The sequence below is a fragment of the Perissodus microlepis genome, chromosome 13 (genome assembly GCF_051167445.1).
Source record: "Perissodus microlepis isolate ML-2025 ecotype Zambia chromosome 13, ASM5116744v1, whole genome shotgun sequence".
Classification (NCBI taxonomy): Eukaryota; Metazoa; Chordata; class Actinopteri; order Cichliformes; family Cichlidae; genus Perissodus; species Perissodus microlepis.
The window spans coordinates 2,630,178-2,648,585 of NC_140473.1; the positions used below are offsets into that span (position 1 = coordinate 2,630,178).

The 18,408-nt window shown below is 42.6% G+C and overlaps 1 protein-coding gene across 3 annotated transcripts in view; it reads right to left on the reverse strand.

Annotated features, from left to right (window-relative positions):
• Window positions 1–18,408, reverse strand: part of birc6 (baculoviral IAP repeat containing 6) — a 131,010-nt gene that overhangs the window by 82,761 nt on the left and 29,841 nt on the right. For all 3 annotated transcript variants that reach the window (XM_084948322.1, XM_084948323.1, XM_084948321.1), the window contains exons 11-28: window positions 9,575–9,724; window positions 9,262–9,487; window positions 8,005–8,165; window positions 7,695–7,826; window positions 7,394–7,525; window positions 6,814–6,980; window positions 6,305–6,438; window positions 5,954–6,115; window positions 5,699–5,830; window positions 5,204–5,301; window positions 4,956–5,103; window positions 4,710–4,843; window positions 3,726–3,872; window positions 3,454–3,641; window positions 2,544–2,858; window positions 2,269–2,368; window positions 1,849–2,063; window positions 1,504–1,712 (exon numbers count right to left, since the gene is read on the reverse strand). In XM_084948322.1, coding sequence (XP_084804448.1) covers window positions 1,504–1,712; window positions 1,849–2,063; window positions 2,269–2,368; window positions 2,544–2,858; window positions 3,454–3,641; window positions 3,726–3,872; window positions 4,710–4,843; window positions 4,956–5,103; window positions 5,204–5,301; window positions 5,699–5,830; window positions 5,954–6,115; window positions 6,305–6,438; window positions 6,814–6,980; window positions 7,394–7,525; window positions 7,695–7,826; window positions 8,005–8,165; window positions 9,262–9,487; window positions 9,575–9,724 — 2,950 coding nt within the window. The remainder of the gene's footprint in view (window positions 1–1,503; window positions 1,713–1,848; window positions 2,064–2,268; window positions 2,369–2,543; window positions 2,859–3,453; window positions 3,642–3,725; window positions 3,873–4,709; window positions 4,844–4,955; window positions 5,104–5,203; window positions 5,302–5,698; window positions 5,831–5,953; window positions 6,116–6,304; window positions 6,439–6,813; window positions 6,981–7,393; window positions 7,526–7,694; window positions 7,827–8,004; window positions 8,166–9,261; window positions 9,488–9,574; window positions 9,725–18,408) is intronic.

Consider the following 18,408-nt stretch of genomic DNA (forward strand, 5'->3'; position numbering starts at 1 on the left):
ACGACCATCTCTGAATCGAGGAGGGGGCTTAAGGGTACAGCTTTCGCCATCTTACAATGCTGTGATTGCAGCCATTCCCCAACTCTCTGTGAATGGTACTCATGGCCATTGATCAGTGGTCTTTGATCAGTGGGTTTTGGTCAGTGGTTGTTGATCAATGGTCATGAGAATTTGCATATTAAGATTAAGGAACTGACCTCCCAGCCCATTGTTCCTTCAGTGGGCTGGGTTCAGTCATTATGCAAATGTACTGTTTATAAGATTGGGGAAACCTGCAGTCAGCTGAGACTGAAGAAGTCACTTGAATGAGTGATGAAATGTTTCTCCCACAAAACGCTACGTCCAGATGAACAGAATCAACTTTTGGATATTTAAGTTCAGTTTTACTAAACATAGTCAGGCCTAATTACTGGCAGACCTGTTGAATCAAGAAACCACTTAAATAGAACCCATCTGACAAATTGAAGCAGACCATGATCTAATGAAACAAAATCACTGACGTCTATCAGTCTGAAAAGGGCTAAAAGACATTTCTTAAGCCTTGGAACTTCAGTGAACCACAGTCAGATCCATTATACACAAATGGAGAAAACTCTGAACAGTGGTGAAGCTGCTCTGCTGCCTCAGCACCTGGAAGACTTGCTGTGGTAAATGGGACCATGAATTCTGCTGTCTGGTTATGATCTCAAGCTGAAGCGTACTCGGGTTTCACAGCAGGACAATGGTCCAAAAGACACCATCAAGTGCACCTTTGAATGGCTTAAGAAAAACAAAATGAAGACTTTGTAGTGGACTAGTCAGAGTCCTGACCCAGAATTCAATTGAGATTCTGTGGCATGACCTTAAAAGGGGGGTGCATGTTTGAAAATCCTCCAATGTGGCTGAATTACAACTATTCTGCAAAGATGAGTGGGCCAAAATTCCTCCACAGCGCGGTAAAAGACTCATTGGGAGTTACTGTGAACGCCTGATTGCAGCTGTTGCTGCTAGGGTGACCAACCAGCTCCCCTTAATAATAATAATAAACTTCATTTGGAAACTGAATTTTGTGTTTACTTGTGTTATCATTATCTAATAATTAAGTTTGTTTGATGATCTGAAACCTTGTGATACACGTAGTGATATAAAAAGTGTGATACACAATATACACAAAAATTAGGAGATCAGGAAGAGGTCAAACTCTTTTTCACGACATTGTAGTGCTTTATACAGGTCTTGTTTAACCATTCACACACACATTCATACAAGAACTTTCCATCTAGCATTCACACACATTAACACTTTGATGAACACATCGGGAGCAACTCAAGGTTCGGTATCTTGCTCAAGGATATTTGGCATGCAGGCTGGAGTAGCCAGGAATCAACTCACTGACCTTTCAATTAGGAGATGACCTGCTCAACCTCCTGAGCCACAGACACCACCAAATATCTCAAGTCTGTTTAATGAAGCCATAGTCAAACTCAAATGAGGCATCTGTATCTGCTTTACTTCCTGTCTCACCTGCACTGGATGTCCTCCTGCAAAGCCACCATCATGGTCAGGTGTTGATCCACATCTGGCTGACTGGCAGCTTCGCTCTCTCCCCGAAGAGGATCATGCATCAGCTTCAGTTCACTCTCCCAAGGCAGGATATAAGTGTGGCCATAGTAGAAACCCAGTGGAATCTTAGCACGAGCATTGGTGCTGCCATAGCGCCCAATCACAGTGATCTGAGAATATGAGGCAGCCAACAATAGCAGTATTACATCCATCATTGCGGCAGATTTTTAACTCAACAAAGAAATTTAAAACATCACATAAGCCAACCCACAACTCTGCCCCAAAGTAAAACAGAGAGAAACAGACCTTCATGAACCTGCAAACAGGTGGTGGCAGCAGGTCATGCAGAATGAGGGAGTGGGTGCTGATGTCTGTGGCCACCACCAGCCTGCGGCCATCCACCTCCTCACCCAGAGTCCAGATGTCTATGGACAGAGAGGCCAGGTCGCCACAGGTGGGGATCAGAGCATCCGTCAGCAAAACAGGACGGCCAAAGTCCAGAGTTACAAAACGGCGAGCTCCTGGGAGGAAAAACATAGCACACTCATGAGCAAGCTCAGTTTATTTTCCACAAATATTTAATTTAGACGGTATTTCCTAACGTAATTAGCAACAAATGAAACATGATTAAAACTTTCAGAAAGTTTCAGAATCTTCCAGTCTTAAAATATTGACATTTAAGCACTAGGTTAGGTGGTCAATATGGAATAGTCCTACATGACATACCCGAGTGCATCCGCTCTATGATGATTGACTGATGTGGAGGAGGCTGCAGGAAGTGAGATGCCTGGGAAATGGCCAAAGCCAGACCACTGCCCATTGGGCTCTGAGGCAGAAAGAGAGACATTTCTCATTTTACTGCAAAGCAATCTATCAAGTTAGATAAATCTATCTAGATCTAAAATCATTTGTTGAAAGTGATATATGCAGCAATAGCTATATAAATATCCCAATGACTCAGGGATAAATGGCCACAAAGCATGGAGCTACTTGTTACTAACTGGTTTGGCTTTCTGTGTGTTCTTGTGTGCAGCCAGGTTGACAGGCCCAGGGTCCATCATGGAACCAGGGAACAGGTGAGCCAGCTCAGCACTGAAGGCTGCAGAAACCACCTCATTGGGGGGCGTGAGAGGAGGGGTCATGAAGAGGGGTGTGGTTTTAGGTGTTGGGGGGATGACGTCAGAAGGATGAATGAAAAAGCCTGGCGCGGAGGAAGGGTTTGAAGGCACAGAGTTGTGTATAGGTCCCACGCCTGAGGCAGCAGCTGCTGCTGCTGCTGAGGTGGTCTGATGCAGCTTAGCCTCCAGCTTGGCCTTCTGTTTACAGCATACAAAGAATATTACAGCCACAGAATAAAAACACTAGACTTGTATTAGAGCAACATGGCAAACTTTAGAGAAATCTAAAACTGGAAAAAGCTTTCAGCATTTTTTGTCTTTTAATTTCTTGGATCTCTTCAGTTTTGTGCAAACATTTGGTGTCCAGTCAGAACATGGTTTCCACAGCCATGAACTGTGGTTAGGTTTTTAAACTGTATCAAGTCCTTGCTACAATAATAGCATTTCTCGGTGGAAGAAATTAACAATCTGTAACATTTGGCTTCATATCCTTTATGAACCTTTGAGACTTTTTCTTACATCATCATGTCATAAAGACTTCTGCTAAATAAGTTTTATAACTTGGTCATTTGGTTCTCAGAAGCCAGTGCCAAACAAACTCATATTTCATCACTTCTCTACCTAGTGTGTGATTATTTACTTTTGAACCATTTTTATTCTGTTCTATTCTATTGTATTCTAATAGCTAGTCTGTCTTAGGGTAAGAAAATGCTAATGTGACGGCACTCCTGTGATTGAGTTTTGTTGAGCTCCTGCAGCTTAAACAGGCCAGATAACTGAACTGGTTCTTCACCTGCTGCTGCAGCTTCAGCAGCTGCTGTTGCTTCTCCTGCAGGACCTGCAGCTGCTGCTCTGCTGACACCATAGCATGAGACAACGACTGGAGAGCCACCTGAGCTGCAGAACTCAGAGCCGTAGAAGCTTCTCCAACCGTTCCCGTTGACAGGCCGCCCACTGTTGGGGTCACACCAAATGTACTCACTGGAAACAAAGAATACAACTTCAAGAAAGGACAGTTCCCATACTGAAACCTCAGCTAAAACCAAGCTAACATCAAATGGTTACCAGTGAACATGCTGGCGTCATCTCGCTCCACCCGTGTGCCATCACTGGTGGAGATACAAGTAAAGTGCAAAGGTTCCACCTCCAAGAGTCCTGTTAATGCTGTGAAGCTGCCTTCTGCTGCTGCACAGCTGCTCACTTTTCCATTCCCTACGAAACATACAACATTCAAAACTAACTGAAAAAAAATATGCTAAACAAGCATTTGAGTTCCTCCTTTCACCCTTAAAAACATAATGCTCTTTTTAATTTTTTCCCTAAGCACTTGGTCAGAGTGGGAAAGAAAGATTCCCTTTTAACAAGAAGAAACCCCCAGCAGAACTGGCAAATGGAGGAGCAGCCAGTTGCCGTGGCTTGTTGACGGTGACTGGAGGGGGTGCACACACACACACACACCAAAAAACCCCACACTTTTTAGTACAGACCTACTGCAACATAACTAAGGGAGGACTCAGGGTCACCTTATTCAGCCTCCTTTCAAGTTACCCTGTGGAATGTTATTTCAGCAGAAGTGTCTCCACTTGATGGGCTTCAAGGGTTTCTCAGTTTACTAGCTTGCTTTTTTTGCATAAAGCTAGACTGGAATCTTTCAGGTTCAGTGAAGGTGCAATTTTGGTGTGTGGATAGGTAGACCCACATAAGTTGCAGCTTCAACAGGAAAGGCCAAATCAGAAGTTGCAAAAAGTCTCACTGAAATCTGACCAGCCATACAAGGTCTGTAGTTTGAAATGATTTATTATATAGTAGATATTATGAAACTGTTCAGTGTATATTTTGCACACTGTACTTTAAAAGCCCTGCGAGGTAAAAGATGCTTTGGGGTTTTTTTCCTCTCAACTAGGTGTCAGAGCAGACTTGGTCATTAAAATGTATTTCATTTTCACATTATAGAGCCTTCTTGTGATAAAGGAGAGCAGTGCTTTAAGATCTGCAAGTTCAGGTCAGTGTTCACAGAAAGAAATTCCTGTGAAGTTTTAGTGCTCATACCTGAGAGTATGTCGGAGAGGTCGATCTCATCAGACTGCACTCCGATGCTGCTGTTGAAGGCATTCTTACATGAGGAACCGCTGACCTCCAAGTCAAAGAGCACCGGGTCAAATGGAGAGCTGTACAGTCCGTACCTGGGAACGAATAGATAAACATCCAAGAAAGGGGGATAAAATAAGGTGACGATAAGATGAGAAAAACGTAATTTATGAACCTAGGGTTTAGACTAAAGAGCTATACAGATACCTGGTCTGCAGCAGGGCCTCCAGTGGTGTGAGGCGGTCCTGCAGCTGTCGAGAGATGGCGGTGAGCAGGGAGGCACAAGCAGTGCTGCAGTCTGCCAGGTCCTCCTCCTTCACGTAATTTAACAACACAAAGTACCAGAACACTGAGCCTGGAAGCCCACAGAAGAAAGAGGAGAGGGTAAAACATCAAGTCTGGACAGTCAAGAAACACAGACAAGGGAGGGTGCTAGATGTTGCTCAATCACTCACCACCAGTTGCTGCTGCAGGCAAGTAAGGCATATTGTCCAGCAGAGCCTTCAGAAGGCTCACGCCAAAACCCTGCTGACTTGGTTCTCCTTTCCCATTACTGTAACAAGAAACAAAACTACGTGCTTGTTATTTTATTTAAGTAAACCTAAAAAACAAAACACAAGATACCAAGAGAGAACACGTTACATTACAAGAAATTAATAACCCCTAATGTAAGCCTTGACTTGTGGTAGAGCCCTCTCACCCTTAAAAACATAATGTTGGCCGACACAACGCATTCAGCAGAGCACCCATTACTTTCTTTTTATGCCGAATGTGAGAAATTAACTCCACACTCTGTCTCTCTTCCCTTTTCAAATAAGTGGACCTGCCTAACAAACAGCATCTTCAGCACTCCATCAGTGAACAAGGCCTCTACCTTATGCGTGTTAAGTTGTAAATTTGCCCAAGTGTAAAAGAACTGTCTGCATCTTTGGCTCAAACGGGTTTCTTACCTAATGCAAAGTGCAAGAAAGCGAGCACATTTGTGTGCTATACTCCGGCCAGCCTCAAAGAAACACACCCGTACAATATCGGTAAGCCTCGTCCTGGTTTTCACCTGCAGACTCTCCTTTCCTTCTTTTAGGCTAAAAACAGGACACAAAATGCAATATTCCACTTAGTACAATGTGAACGTGATGGTCATGTATAATCTAGAGCCCTTATGGTAATGCTGTCTTATATCTGTATGTCTCCAGGTTGACTTCTACCTGCAAGGTCCATTGGAGAAGACCCCAGCCAGCCAGCACAAGATATCTAGGATGAGGCTCTGGGCATGCTCCGTGGCTGGGCCGCCCTCTGTTCGCCGACACAGTGCATCCAGCAGCTTCTCATGGAAGTCTGGGAACTGCAGCATTGCACAGCGTTGGACCCTGAAAACGACAGAGCAGCAGACACAGACCAGCTAACTTGTAAAAAACCACCACAAAAACCATCTAAGAAAAAATTGTCCTTTATAACAAAATATTGTTAAGCACACTTCTCTGTGTGTAGACCTGATGTATCCGTGTTAAATGTTTAACCTGACCACAGTGCCAGCAGCACCTCAGCAGTTATCTGACCTTTCTTTGGGAATTGACGTCTTCTTGAACCTTCTGATTGTGACTGAAACTTCCTGAAGCAGGTCGCATCCTCGCAGGTTTTCTACTTTCTTTGATGGAGCTGAGGTTTCCGTCTTCACTGCGGAGACTTTCTCCTACACACAAAAATAAAAGGTAGCAAATACATGAATGTGGCTTTGTTTGGCATTTGGTAGTTTCACAAAGTCAAGGGTAGACCAGCTGTTCATTTTTTTTGGAATGTTTTTATCTTGGAAAACAAAATGATTGCAAAAACAAGACTTTTCATAGTATAGGAATTATTCAATAGTTCACTTTGGACCAATCAAGTTAACATCTTCCGTTTTTTCTTTATTTAAAAAATAAATAAACTCTCCACTTTCAGTGGAAACAAATGAGCCGACAGCCTCGGTTGACAAAACATATAGAAACATTACTCTAAACGGGCTGTAACTTGATGAAATCCAACACTTATGTGCCATCTGACTGGCTTAGGAACTGTAATTGTGTACCTTAGAAGCCTGAGCCCTTTGAAGGAGGGTTGACAGTGAGTGCGCTTTGGTGCCCTGAGGCTTGGAACTAGGCATTCTCACCACGGGGCGGGGGTTCTCCTCCGTGCCCTTATCACTTACTGCTTTGATGTGAACCAGGAAAGAGCGGTACTTCCCTCCTGCCATGCCTGCAGCAGAGAGGGATCAACAGGACAATTGTGAAACACTGACACACAACTGTGTAGATGAATATGAACTGCAGGCTATGATCAGGAAGTCATTTCACATCTAACAGTCAGCATTATAACCATCTCACTGAATTGTTTATGTCACGACGATCTTAAGTAGGAGTTTGACCATGAATTTCCAAATAAAGGGCTTCCAAAGTAGTTTGGAATACTGGTTTGACAAATTAACTTTATTGTCATCATTCCTATATTTACATCAACTTGAAATGAACTGTGTGTTTGGCAGTCTTGATGATCACCAATGCCACTGGAGAAACAAATATTAATTCTAAACCAGTCCGAGATTCAGGTGGCTATTGAAACTGCTTTAGTCTGATAGGCAGGTCTTGATTTTCAGTATATGTGTTTATTACCTTTTACCAGCTTGGGGCTAGTGAGGCTGAGCATACCAGCATGGCCAGAGAGGTCTAGCCCACTGGCCAGCCATACTGGACCACACAGGATGTCCTCCTTGTGGTCTTCCAGGAATGGACACAACATGGAGCCTGCAATAAGCATATGAAACCACAATTTTATGTTTACATACAGTTTATTTACAAAAAGAAATAAATAATTTCAAAGTCGAGTCATTATCTGAAATGAAAGGTTCTAAGTGAGTGATCATCTGCAGGGCAAATAAGTGTTTATAAATTGAAACTGCCTAAAATGTTTGACCTGATGTCTCCTCTATGTCCATGAACTGGATGTCCTCTGTGAAGTCTTGCATTACAGGTTGGCCATTTCTCTCCCCATTTGCATGAAGGACATTGGAAAGAGGGAACGAGATCTGCCTGTCCACAGCTGTTTCTGTTGAAGAGATAAGGAGTAATACTGAGATGTATAAAGTCAGTTCTATCTAGTAAGAATAAAATACATACTAACTGAATGAGAAATGATGAAAACTTCCCCCCAAAACAAAGCTGCTCTAGTCTGAAACACTGCTGGTTAAAAGCAATCATTAATTGTATAAAAACAATGTCCTCACCACTGACTTTGCCCAGCCCAGGTGCTTTGTTTTTCAGCAGAGTGACCTGGATCTGAGGAATGTTGACGATGTTGGCATTCAAGACAAACTTAAAGTCCACATGGCCCACCATGCAGGCCTTGGGCAGCACCAGTTCAAACACATGCTCATCCCAGCTAGAGCTGAAGACAGAACAGAGGTCATCATTATTAAAGAAAGTATTCCTACACGATCACATTATCAACCATTTCAAATATTAAGCATGTCAAGCTACACACAGACTCGTGAGCATACCAGTTGATGGTGAAATGTCTGTAACTCCAGTAGATGAGGAAAGTATGATCAAGATTTCAGATACAAAACAGAAACCAAAAGTAGAATTTGCTGCTCTAGAACTGTTGATTATAGCTGAGATTCAAGTACATATGACCTTGAAAGAAGACTTCCTCTAACATCCAAGTCACATATGACTTTAGGAAAGATATTCAAGGGACTTTATGTAAAATGATTCAAAACATGAGTTATGTCTAAGTGTGACTGGAACATGTGCGAAGACCTGACTAGCAAACAAGACTGACAACTGTTTTGATACATTAGCAGCAGATTCATAAATAAATATTCAAAATGTTGGTTATCAACTGGGAGATGTGTTACTGATACCCAGAACACAGACTGGTGACAACGAGTTGATCCGTACATGTCATTTCTATACGGTTTTGGATTTTCTACCCTGCGTGTCAGCTGGAGTGTACCTGTTGCTAGTGGGCTAGCATACTAAAGCTGAGGGTAAGAGCAAAGGATCTGATGATTTTACACCAACAGCTTCTTTTTTCTGTACATTTTTTTTTTTACTTTAGCACAAACTCAAGTTGACTAAAATTAAAAAGCTTAGCTCGTTAATGCTTTCCCTGTCTGCTTCTCTTGCTCACTCTAACAGTTATCTAAGAGACTAAACTCGGCTCAAATGTTTGCTCCACCTCTCTTGTCTGCTCACTATGTGAGAGGTCCATTTACACTGACAGTAAAAGCAGGGAAGGGAGAAACCAGTACAACAGCACTAGTCGGTACTTAATACATTAAAAAAAAGTTAGTATTTTGTTATCTTTGTTGGCAACAGGCAAAGATTTCAAGGAAGAGTGATTCTTAAAGAAAAATCTCCTCACAAACCTGTGGGACTGTGTTTTCTCCTGCAGTCTTTCACTTGTTAGGCAAATTTGCATCCCTACACTATAAAGCCACTAGCTCAGACATAACAGTACAGATAATTAAAACTGCTACCTGTCACTTTGAAGTTTCCAAGTACGTGTGTGCTGGGCTGCATCTCCATGGTGCTGCTGATGAAGGTGCTGTGGGTGGCGTCGCTGTTGTTGCTCCTGCTGCACCTCCACCCAGCACGGGGGAACTGTGGCTGAGAAGCGTGGGGTCAAAGTCTCAAAGCGTGTCAGCTCTACCAGGGACATCAGAATCTCTGTGGTCAGTGGTTGATCCACCAGTAGGTCCACTCCTACACAAAGGCCAGAACACTTTTCAAGTTACGCATCAAAACTGATGTAGTGAATTACTGACTCAGTGTGTCTAGAGACAGGTCTACCTGTAATCCCGGGGCTAGAAGGGTTAGAGGAGGGTTTGGCCCCCTCAAGCAGCAGTTCAGCCCCTTTAGAAAGGGGGCCATCAATAAACATGTCTCCGTCATCTACATCTTCACACACACCTCCAATTTGAAGGAAATGAAGTTCTCCACCTTCAGGAGAGCAGAAACAAAACTAACATTAGAAAAAGATACTCTAAAAAGAACCTCCAGTTTTTCAGAAATATTAATCCTTATTCAGGAGATTATTTTATGTTGTTTCATATAATAAATTCATATTAAATTATTGTTATTTTGTTCTAATAATAAATAAATATAGACACTGGTAGTAATTTCACAGTGAAATTGTTCAGACAGAAAAATTCTAAGAAAATTCTAACTGTCATTTACCATTTTGAAAATTGTCTTAAATTATATGAAAAGGAAACAAAATGGTCTAATTTTTGTCCTGGTAATGCTTCAACTTTTTCATAACATTATGAAAGGCCACATAAGACCTTCTTCTGCTCTCAGACAAACGCCTCTGGTTGTGAGCACATAACCCTAAACCACCAGCAACTCAACCTTCTATTTCCAAGGGGCAGCCAATCAGCAAGTAGATCTTAAAGGATGGACCTTCAAGGGTAAACAGATAAAACAGCTTGCTTCATCCTTTGTTATTATTATGCAAAATGTGTTTAAGTGGCATAAAGATTAAATAAGTTGTTTTTCAATTAAACTCATGGAAGGAATGGTGTCTCAGGTCATTATGGATCACTGAAATCAATCTCGGACACCTATGATCATTAGTTTGCCAGGTGAGCCCAATTAAAGGAAAAACTACTAAAGAAGGATGTTCCACATTATTAAGCAGACCAGCATTTTCAAGCAATATGGGAAAGAAAAAGGATCTCTCTGCTGCTAAAAAACGTGAAATAGTTGAATGCCTTGGACACGTTAATGTTCACGTAACGTTAGATATTTCACAAAAACATAAGTGTAATCACTATGATGTTAGGAGATTTGTGGCTGAATCAGAGCACACACGTGTTCATGCAGATAAAGGTACAATGAGGAAGGTTTCTGCCAGGCAAATACATCAGATTAAGAGAGCAGCTGCTAAAAGGCCATTACAAAGCAGCAAACAGATATTTTTGAAGCTGCTGCCGCCTCTGGAGCCCTGCAAAAGTCAAGGTGTAGGATCCTCCAGAGACTTGTGAGTTGTGCATAAATCTTCTATTTGGTCAACCCTAACCAATGCTCACAAGCAGAAATGGCTGCAGTGGGGCCCAGAACTACATGAAGACTAGTTTTCAAACAGTCTTGTTCACTGATGGGTGCCGTGCAACCCTGGGTGGTCCAGAGGAATGGAGTCGTGGATGGTTGGTGGACGGCCACCATGTCCCAACTAGGGCTGCCACAAACGATTATTTTGATAGTCGACTAGTCACCGATTATTTTTGCGATTAGTCGACTAATCAGATCATGCATCCATTGAACGTATAAGTACAGCTTATTGCACCAGCAGCATCTGCTCTTATATAACGATCATTAGCTTACAGCTTTAAGTGTTTAAGGTATGTGCTAACTAAAAATAAAGACAAGATGATAGTTTATTAAATTTTAATGACATTTGTAGATTGTTTCGGTGAAGTTTAATAAACTCCTTGCTATCTAAAATATAACAGGACACCGGAGTATATTCTCGAGCATCTCACACTTCTGATAATCAGCTGTCTGCTTGACATTTATTCAGCTGTGTAAAAACTATAACTTTAATCTCAGCCAAACCGATTTACTCAGGACCAAATAAAATACTGAAAAAAGCCAAACGATAACATTTTTAAGTTATCTAAGTGACTCATATATCATGTTTAACCTGAGTAGCGAAAGACGGCGGTGGTTTTGAAAACGATTTGCCGGGATCCGGTGTTCTCACCGGGTCTAGTGAGCCTTGAACCCCGGCTAGCTATCGAGCTAGTGGGTAACAGACGTCTCCGAAAACGTCGGAGCGCTTTTGAAAATATGTGGTGTCTTGATAAACTGAGCAGATATTTGAAGTTTACACAGCTACATTCTCGCCTGAAAATATGTTAAACGTTTATTTTGTGACCCAAAAAGAATAATAAGAGTAATATTAAAACTAACTAGCTGTCGCCATTGTTGGAAACTGCTCCGGGCCGCGCTATGAATTATGGGACACAGCTACTTCTTCTTCGGGGTTTAACGGCAGCTGGTATCCTTGTACATGCAGTGCTGCCATCTTCTGTTTCAGTCCGTTATTACACTTTTAAATCCTACTACTTATTCCTGCGTCTTTTGTGATCTTACAAAGCTTCAAACAACGCGTCGACTACTAAAATCAGTCGTTGACGATTTTAATAGTCGACGTAATCGTGATTAGTCGACTAATCGTGGCAGCCCTAGTCCCAACAAGGCTGTGACATCAGCAAGGAGGTGGTGGAGTCATGTTTTGGGTCGGAATCACGGGGAGAGAGCTGGTCGGCCCTTTAGGGTCCCTTAAGGTGTGAAAATGACCTCTGCAAAGTATGTAGAGTTTCTGACTCACCACTTTCTTCCATGGTAGAAAAAGAAGAACCGTTCTTTCCGCAACAAAATCATCCTCATGCTCGACAATGCACCATCTCATGCTGCAAGGAATACCTCTGCATCATTGGCTGCTATCAGCCTAAAAGGAGAGAAATTCATGCTGTGGCCCCCATCCTCCCCTAACCGCAATCCTATTGAGAACCTTTGAGGCATTCTCAAGCAAAAAACTATGAGGGTGAGAGGCAGTTCACATCCAAACAGCAGCTCTGGGAGGCTATTCTTACAACCTGCGACGACATTCAAATAGAAACTCTCCAAAAACTCACAAGTTTCATGGATGCAAGAACTGTGAAACTGCTATCAAATAAGGGGTCCTATGTTAATATGTAACTTGACCTGTTAAGATGTTTTTGATTAAAAAAAAACTTTTGATTTCTGTAAATATGAACTCCTAATGCTGCAGATTCAACAAATGACCATTTTCAATTCTCTACAATCTTTAAAGTGTTTTGAAACTGTGTGCTTAACAGAGATGGGCAGTAACGCGTAACGCGTTACTGTAATCCGATTACTTTTTTCAAGTAACGAGTAAAGTAAGGGATTACTATTGCAAAAACGGTAATTAGATTACCATTACTTTCCCGTAGGAACGCTGCGTTACTGCGTTACTAAAACCGTGATTTTTTTTGCGAGAATGTCTCATGACAGTGACGTAAGCAAGTGCGACGTTCGTGGCAACAGCTGTGCGCAGATCAACAATGGATCATATATCGAGTAAGGGAGAGAGTATGAGCGTGCAGCGTTTAAAGCGTGGAAGTACTGACCTTATTTTGAGTTTGATTCCATAAAAAGTGACAAAAACATTAGTGTCTGTTGTGCGTGGGAAGAAAACTTATTTTTACAGCGAAAACCCCCCCTAAACTTCCAAGCAAGCACCGAGTGCGCTATGACGTAATGGGAAATTTACAGAGAAACTCGCGGATTCTTCCACTGACCGCTGCGGCTCACCTGCACCAGGGTAAACCTCCGCCCACCCTACTCCTGCTTTACAGGTGAAAATAGAGCAACAGGACCGCTAGTCTGTGACTTTATTTATTTTCTGCTGTGTTTTACTTGCATCTATTTGAAAGAGTGAGTGTAAACACACACAAAAAAATATTTTATGTGCTGGAATGTGCAGAAAATAGGTTTAAATGTTAAACTAATTTATTCAAGTCAGAGAATGTTGCATATAATTACATTTTTGCTTGATGCATAAAGTTAAAAGATTAAAACTAACAAAACAAGTTTTAAAAAGGGACTTTTCAATTTGATTACATTTTGTATGATGGATTATGCAGAAAAAGTAGAATTGGGCTGAAAGATCTATCGCTTTATTACCTATTCAGGTTGTAAATCGTGTTTTTAAAAAGTAACTAAGTAACTAAGTAATTAATTACTTTTGAAAATAAGTAATCAGTAAAGTAACGGATTACTTTTTTGGGGAAGTAATCAGTAATTAGTTACTGATTACTTTTTTCAAGTAACTTGACCAACACTGGTGCTTAATAATATGGAACAGTGCATTTTAAGTTTGTTATTTTTGAAAAACATACTGTTCTCGTTGGGAGGTTTGTTCAGTAACATTTGAATTATACTCTAATGGTTGATGACTCAAAAATTATGCTGACTGTCATTTAAATCGACTATTTCGGAAAATCAGAGAAAAATATCATTAGCATAATAATTTGGAAGACAGTGTACTTATATATATTTTCAAGAACAAGGTTGATGTGCACAACTGTAATGACTACGGGGGGATAAGGGATAAGGAGCTACATCATGAAGAAATAATCATAACTTGTATCTCTCAGGGAGCAAGAACATGAGGGGAAACAGTATCTCTTTACTCAATTGCACAGTCAGGCTGTGCTTTGATTACATTATCCTTAACATCTCTCTGACGGCCCAAAGGTGGTTTTTGGCTTTAACCCATAACCCTCATTAGGAGCTTGACCCACAAACTTGACTCTCGCCAGTGGTGGACTCACAGCAGCAGGCAGCGCCACTCTCTTGGTGGTAAGTAACAGAACTGCAGGCCTGCAGAACCTTGCAACAAGCTTGGGTTTCATATCTTGTTCGGGAACAATATTATGAAGAGATTCCAGCTGCTTCTTCCTCATCTCAAGTTTAACCCAAATGGCTTTGAGTGACTGTGCTAATAGACCACCAGCACATACTGGTTCAACCAAGTAAAGAACACTAATGTCCCTAATCGAGACCATCAGAAAGTTAGCCACAGAGGCCGTGAAACTACTGTTGAAGCCATCTGCCCAGAGCCATCTGTCCATGCTGGTGAACGGCTTGCTGAGGCCGAGCCTGGTCAGCACCTTTGCATGGTTTTGGCTCATTCTCAGCTAATTCATTAACATACTCCTTGTGGTTAGTCTAGCTAGCTGCAGGTACATTGACAGGTTTCTCCTTGCCTTTGGAGTTGGATGAAGATTACCTGTGAGTCAATCGAGCAATCTGTCTTAAAGATATGAATAGGCATCTTCAGCCAGGACACAGAGGGACATGACATCCCATACTATATTTGCTGCACTGAGTAAGTTCAATGAAAGGGAATTACCTACAACAGATCAACAGTATCTAAAAATCATGTGTTTAAGAGATGGGAAAAAAAATCCAGATGAGCTGACAGTATAACTGCCTCTTTAGTCGATCACTGCCAATACAGTAAAATGATACATACTGTGGTGGAATTATGGCACGACAGGACCCCAGATCCGAGTTTTGAGCCATCTTCATTTTTACGTTTGTTACACCACCATAACAACCCTCTCAACCCTGCTTCCCCGTGATTTAACACCGCGGGTGTGATTTGCAGATGCCGTGCAGGTGCGTCCACGCGGCACTACAGACCACGCCCCACCACACATACCTACATACAACACAGAATGGAACACTATGGATTGGCCTACCTACAGATCCTAGACCTCAAATAGTGTGGGATCATCTACATAGACAACAGAACAAAATCAAGCCAACATTCAAAGAAGAGCTTTGGAAAGTACTTCAAGAACCCTGAAGACTACTTAAAGAAATGACAAGAAGGCGTGCCTAAAGAATAAAAGACAACCATGCTACAACATACAAATACTGACTTTTAAGCTCTTGAGAATTCTTTTTTATTTTTGTTTCAATAAATCACTGCACCAATGTCCCATTTTCCTTGTAGAATATAACGAAATCATAAGTGGCTTAAGACTTTTGCAGTATAGCATTCCATTACACTGTTTAACTTCTTCATGTGTATTCACTGAAGACAAAGGTTTTCACGCAAAGAGCTGGATTTCAACCTAAATCTGTGTTTGCTGGTTCATTAGTCCCACCGTATATATTACACAAGAAAAAGAAAATAAACAAATGCTGGAATCTTTCTAGTCAACAGCTTTTAAACAAACCAATGAGTCACTCGATAACATCTTCCATCATTGTTATAAACACAGTGTTGTTTCACTAGTTATGCAAAATGTCCTTTCATCCAAGAAATAATACTGCATCATGTATAGAATAAAACATTTAAAAAAATTTATGTTATATTTTTCAAAAATCACAGTCCAATTATTTCATAAAATAATTCAACTACTTAAAATAAAACAAGAGAAACCGAGTAAGGATGTTGGGGTTCTTCCCGGTGGATGAGGGGGTTTCTTCCCTGCACTTTAGGGTCAGGGAACGGGTCCTGACTGTCATCTGCGCTTATGCGCTGAGTGGCAGTTCAGAGTACCCAGCCTTCTTAGAGTCCCTGGGTGGGATGCTGGAAGGTGCTCCACCTGGAGGGGCGTGATTAGGAGGAACAGCCTCCCTGATCTGAACTAGGGCTGCCACAAACGATTATTTTGATAGTCGACTAGTCACCGATTATTTTTGCGATTAGTCGACTAATCAGATCATCATCCATTGGACGTAAAACGTACAGCTTATTGCACCAGCAGCATCTGCTCTTATATAACTATCATTAGCTTACAGCTTTAAGTGTGTAAGGTATGTGCTAACTAACAATAAAGACAAGATGATAGTTTATTAAATTTTAATGAAATTTGCAGATTGTTTCAGTGAAGTTTAATAATCTCCTTGCTATCTAAAATATAACAGGACACCGGAGTAAATTCTCGAGCATCTCACACTTCTGATGATCAGCTGTCTGCTTGACGTTTATTCAGCTGTGTAAAAACTATAACTTTAATCTCAGCCAAACCGATTTACTCAGGAACAAATAAAATACTAAAAAAAGGCCAAACAATAACATTTAAGTTATCTAAGTGACTTATATATGTTTAACCTGAGTAGCGAAAGACGGCGGTGGGTTTGAAAACGATTTGCCGGGAGTCCGGGGTGAGCTTTGCCCCCGGCTAGCTATCGAGCTAGTGGGTAACAGACGTTGGAGCGCTTTTCAAAATCTGTGGTGTCTTGATAAACTGAGCAGATATTTGAGGTTTACACAGCTACATTCTCACCTGAAAATATGTTAAACGTTTATTTTGTGACCCAGAAAGAATAATAAGAGTAATATTAAAACGAACTAGGTGCCGCCATTATTGGAAACTGCGCTGGGCTGCGCTATGAATTCTGGGACACAGCTTCTTCTTCGGGGTTTAACGTCAGCTGGCATCCTTGTACATGCAGTGCTGCCATCTTCTGTTTCAGTCCGTTATTACACTCTTAAATCCTACTACTTATTCCTGCGTCTTTTGTGATCTTACAAAGCTTCAAACGACGCGTCGACTATTAAATCAGTCGTCGATGATTTTGATAGTCGACGTAATCGTGACTAGTCGACTAATCGTGGCAGCCCTAATCTGAACCCGAGCAGTGTTTTGTTATTGGACTTCTGTGCAAATCACAATTTGGCGATAACAAACACCTTGTTCAAACATAAGAGTGTCCATAAGAGCACATGGCACCAGGACGCTCTAGGCCGCAGATCGATGATCGATTTTTGTAATCGTATCACCATACCTGCGACCATATGTTCTGGACACTCGGGTAAAGAGAGGGGCTGAGCTGTCAGCTGATCACCACCTGGTGTTGAGTTGGATCAGGTGGCGGGGGAGGACGCTGGACAGACCCGGGGCACCTAAACGTGTAGTGAGGGTGTGCTGGGAACGTCTAGCAGAGGCCCCAGTCCGTGAGATCTTCAACACATACCTCCGGCAGAGCTTCAACAGCATTCCGAGGGAGACTGGGGACATTGAGTCCAAATGGACCATGTTCAGCATCTCCATTGCCGAAGCTGCTGCATTGAGCTGCGGCCGCAAGGTGGTTGGTGCCTGTCGTGGTGGTAACCCCCGAACCAAATGGTGGACACCAGAGGTGAAGGGAGCCACCAGGCTGAAGAAGTCCTATCGGGCTTGGTTAGCCTGTGGGACTTCGGAGGCAGCTGACAGGTACCGACAGGCCAAGTGGAATGCGGCTTGGGCAGTGGCTGAAGCAAAAACTGAGGTGTGGGAGGAGTTCGGAGAGGCCATGGAAAAAGACTTTCGGACTGCCTCGAAGGGATTCTGGCAAACCGTCAGGTGTCTCAGGAGGGGAAAGCGGTGCTCTACCTGCACTGTGTATAGTGCTGGTGGAGCGCTGCTGACTTCGACTGAGAAAATTGTTGGGCGGTGGAAAGAATACTTCGAGGACCTCCTTAGTCCCACTGACACATCTTCAGAGGAGGAAGCAGAGTCTGTGGATGAGGGGGGTGACCCACCAATTTCTGGGGGCGAGGTCACTGAGGCAGTTAAACAAGTCCTTGGTGGCAGAGCCCCTGGTGTGGATGAGGTCCGCCCCGAGTTCCTGAAGGCTCTGGAAGTTATAGGGCTGTCCTGGCTGACATGCCTCTACAATGTTGCGTGGAGATCAGGGGCGATACCCCTGGACTGGCAGACTGGGGTGGTGGTCCCCATTTTTAAGAAGGGGGACCGGAGGGTGTGTTCCAACTACAGGGGGAAACACACTCCTCAGCCTCCCTGGGAAAGTCTATGCCAGGGTGCTGGAAAGGAGAGTTCGTCCGCTAGTTGAACCTCGGATACAGGAGGAACAATGCGGTTTTCATCCTGGTCGCGGAACACTGGACCAGCTCTTTATACTCTCAAGGATACTTGAGGGTGCATGGGAGTTTGCCCAACCAGTCTACATGTGTTTTGTGGACTTGGAGAAGGCATTCGACCGTGTCCCTCAGGGTGTCCTGTGGGAGGTGCTACGGGAGTATGGGGTGTCTGGCCCATTGCTACGGGCCATTCGATCCCTATACAACCGTTGCAAGAGCTTGGTTCGCA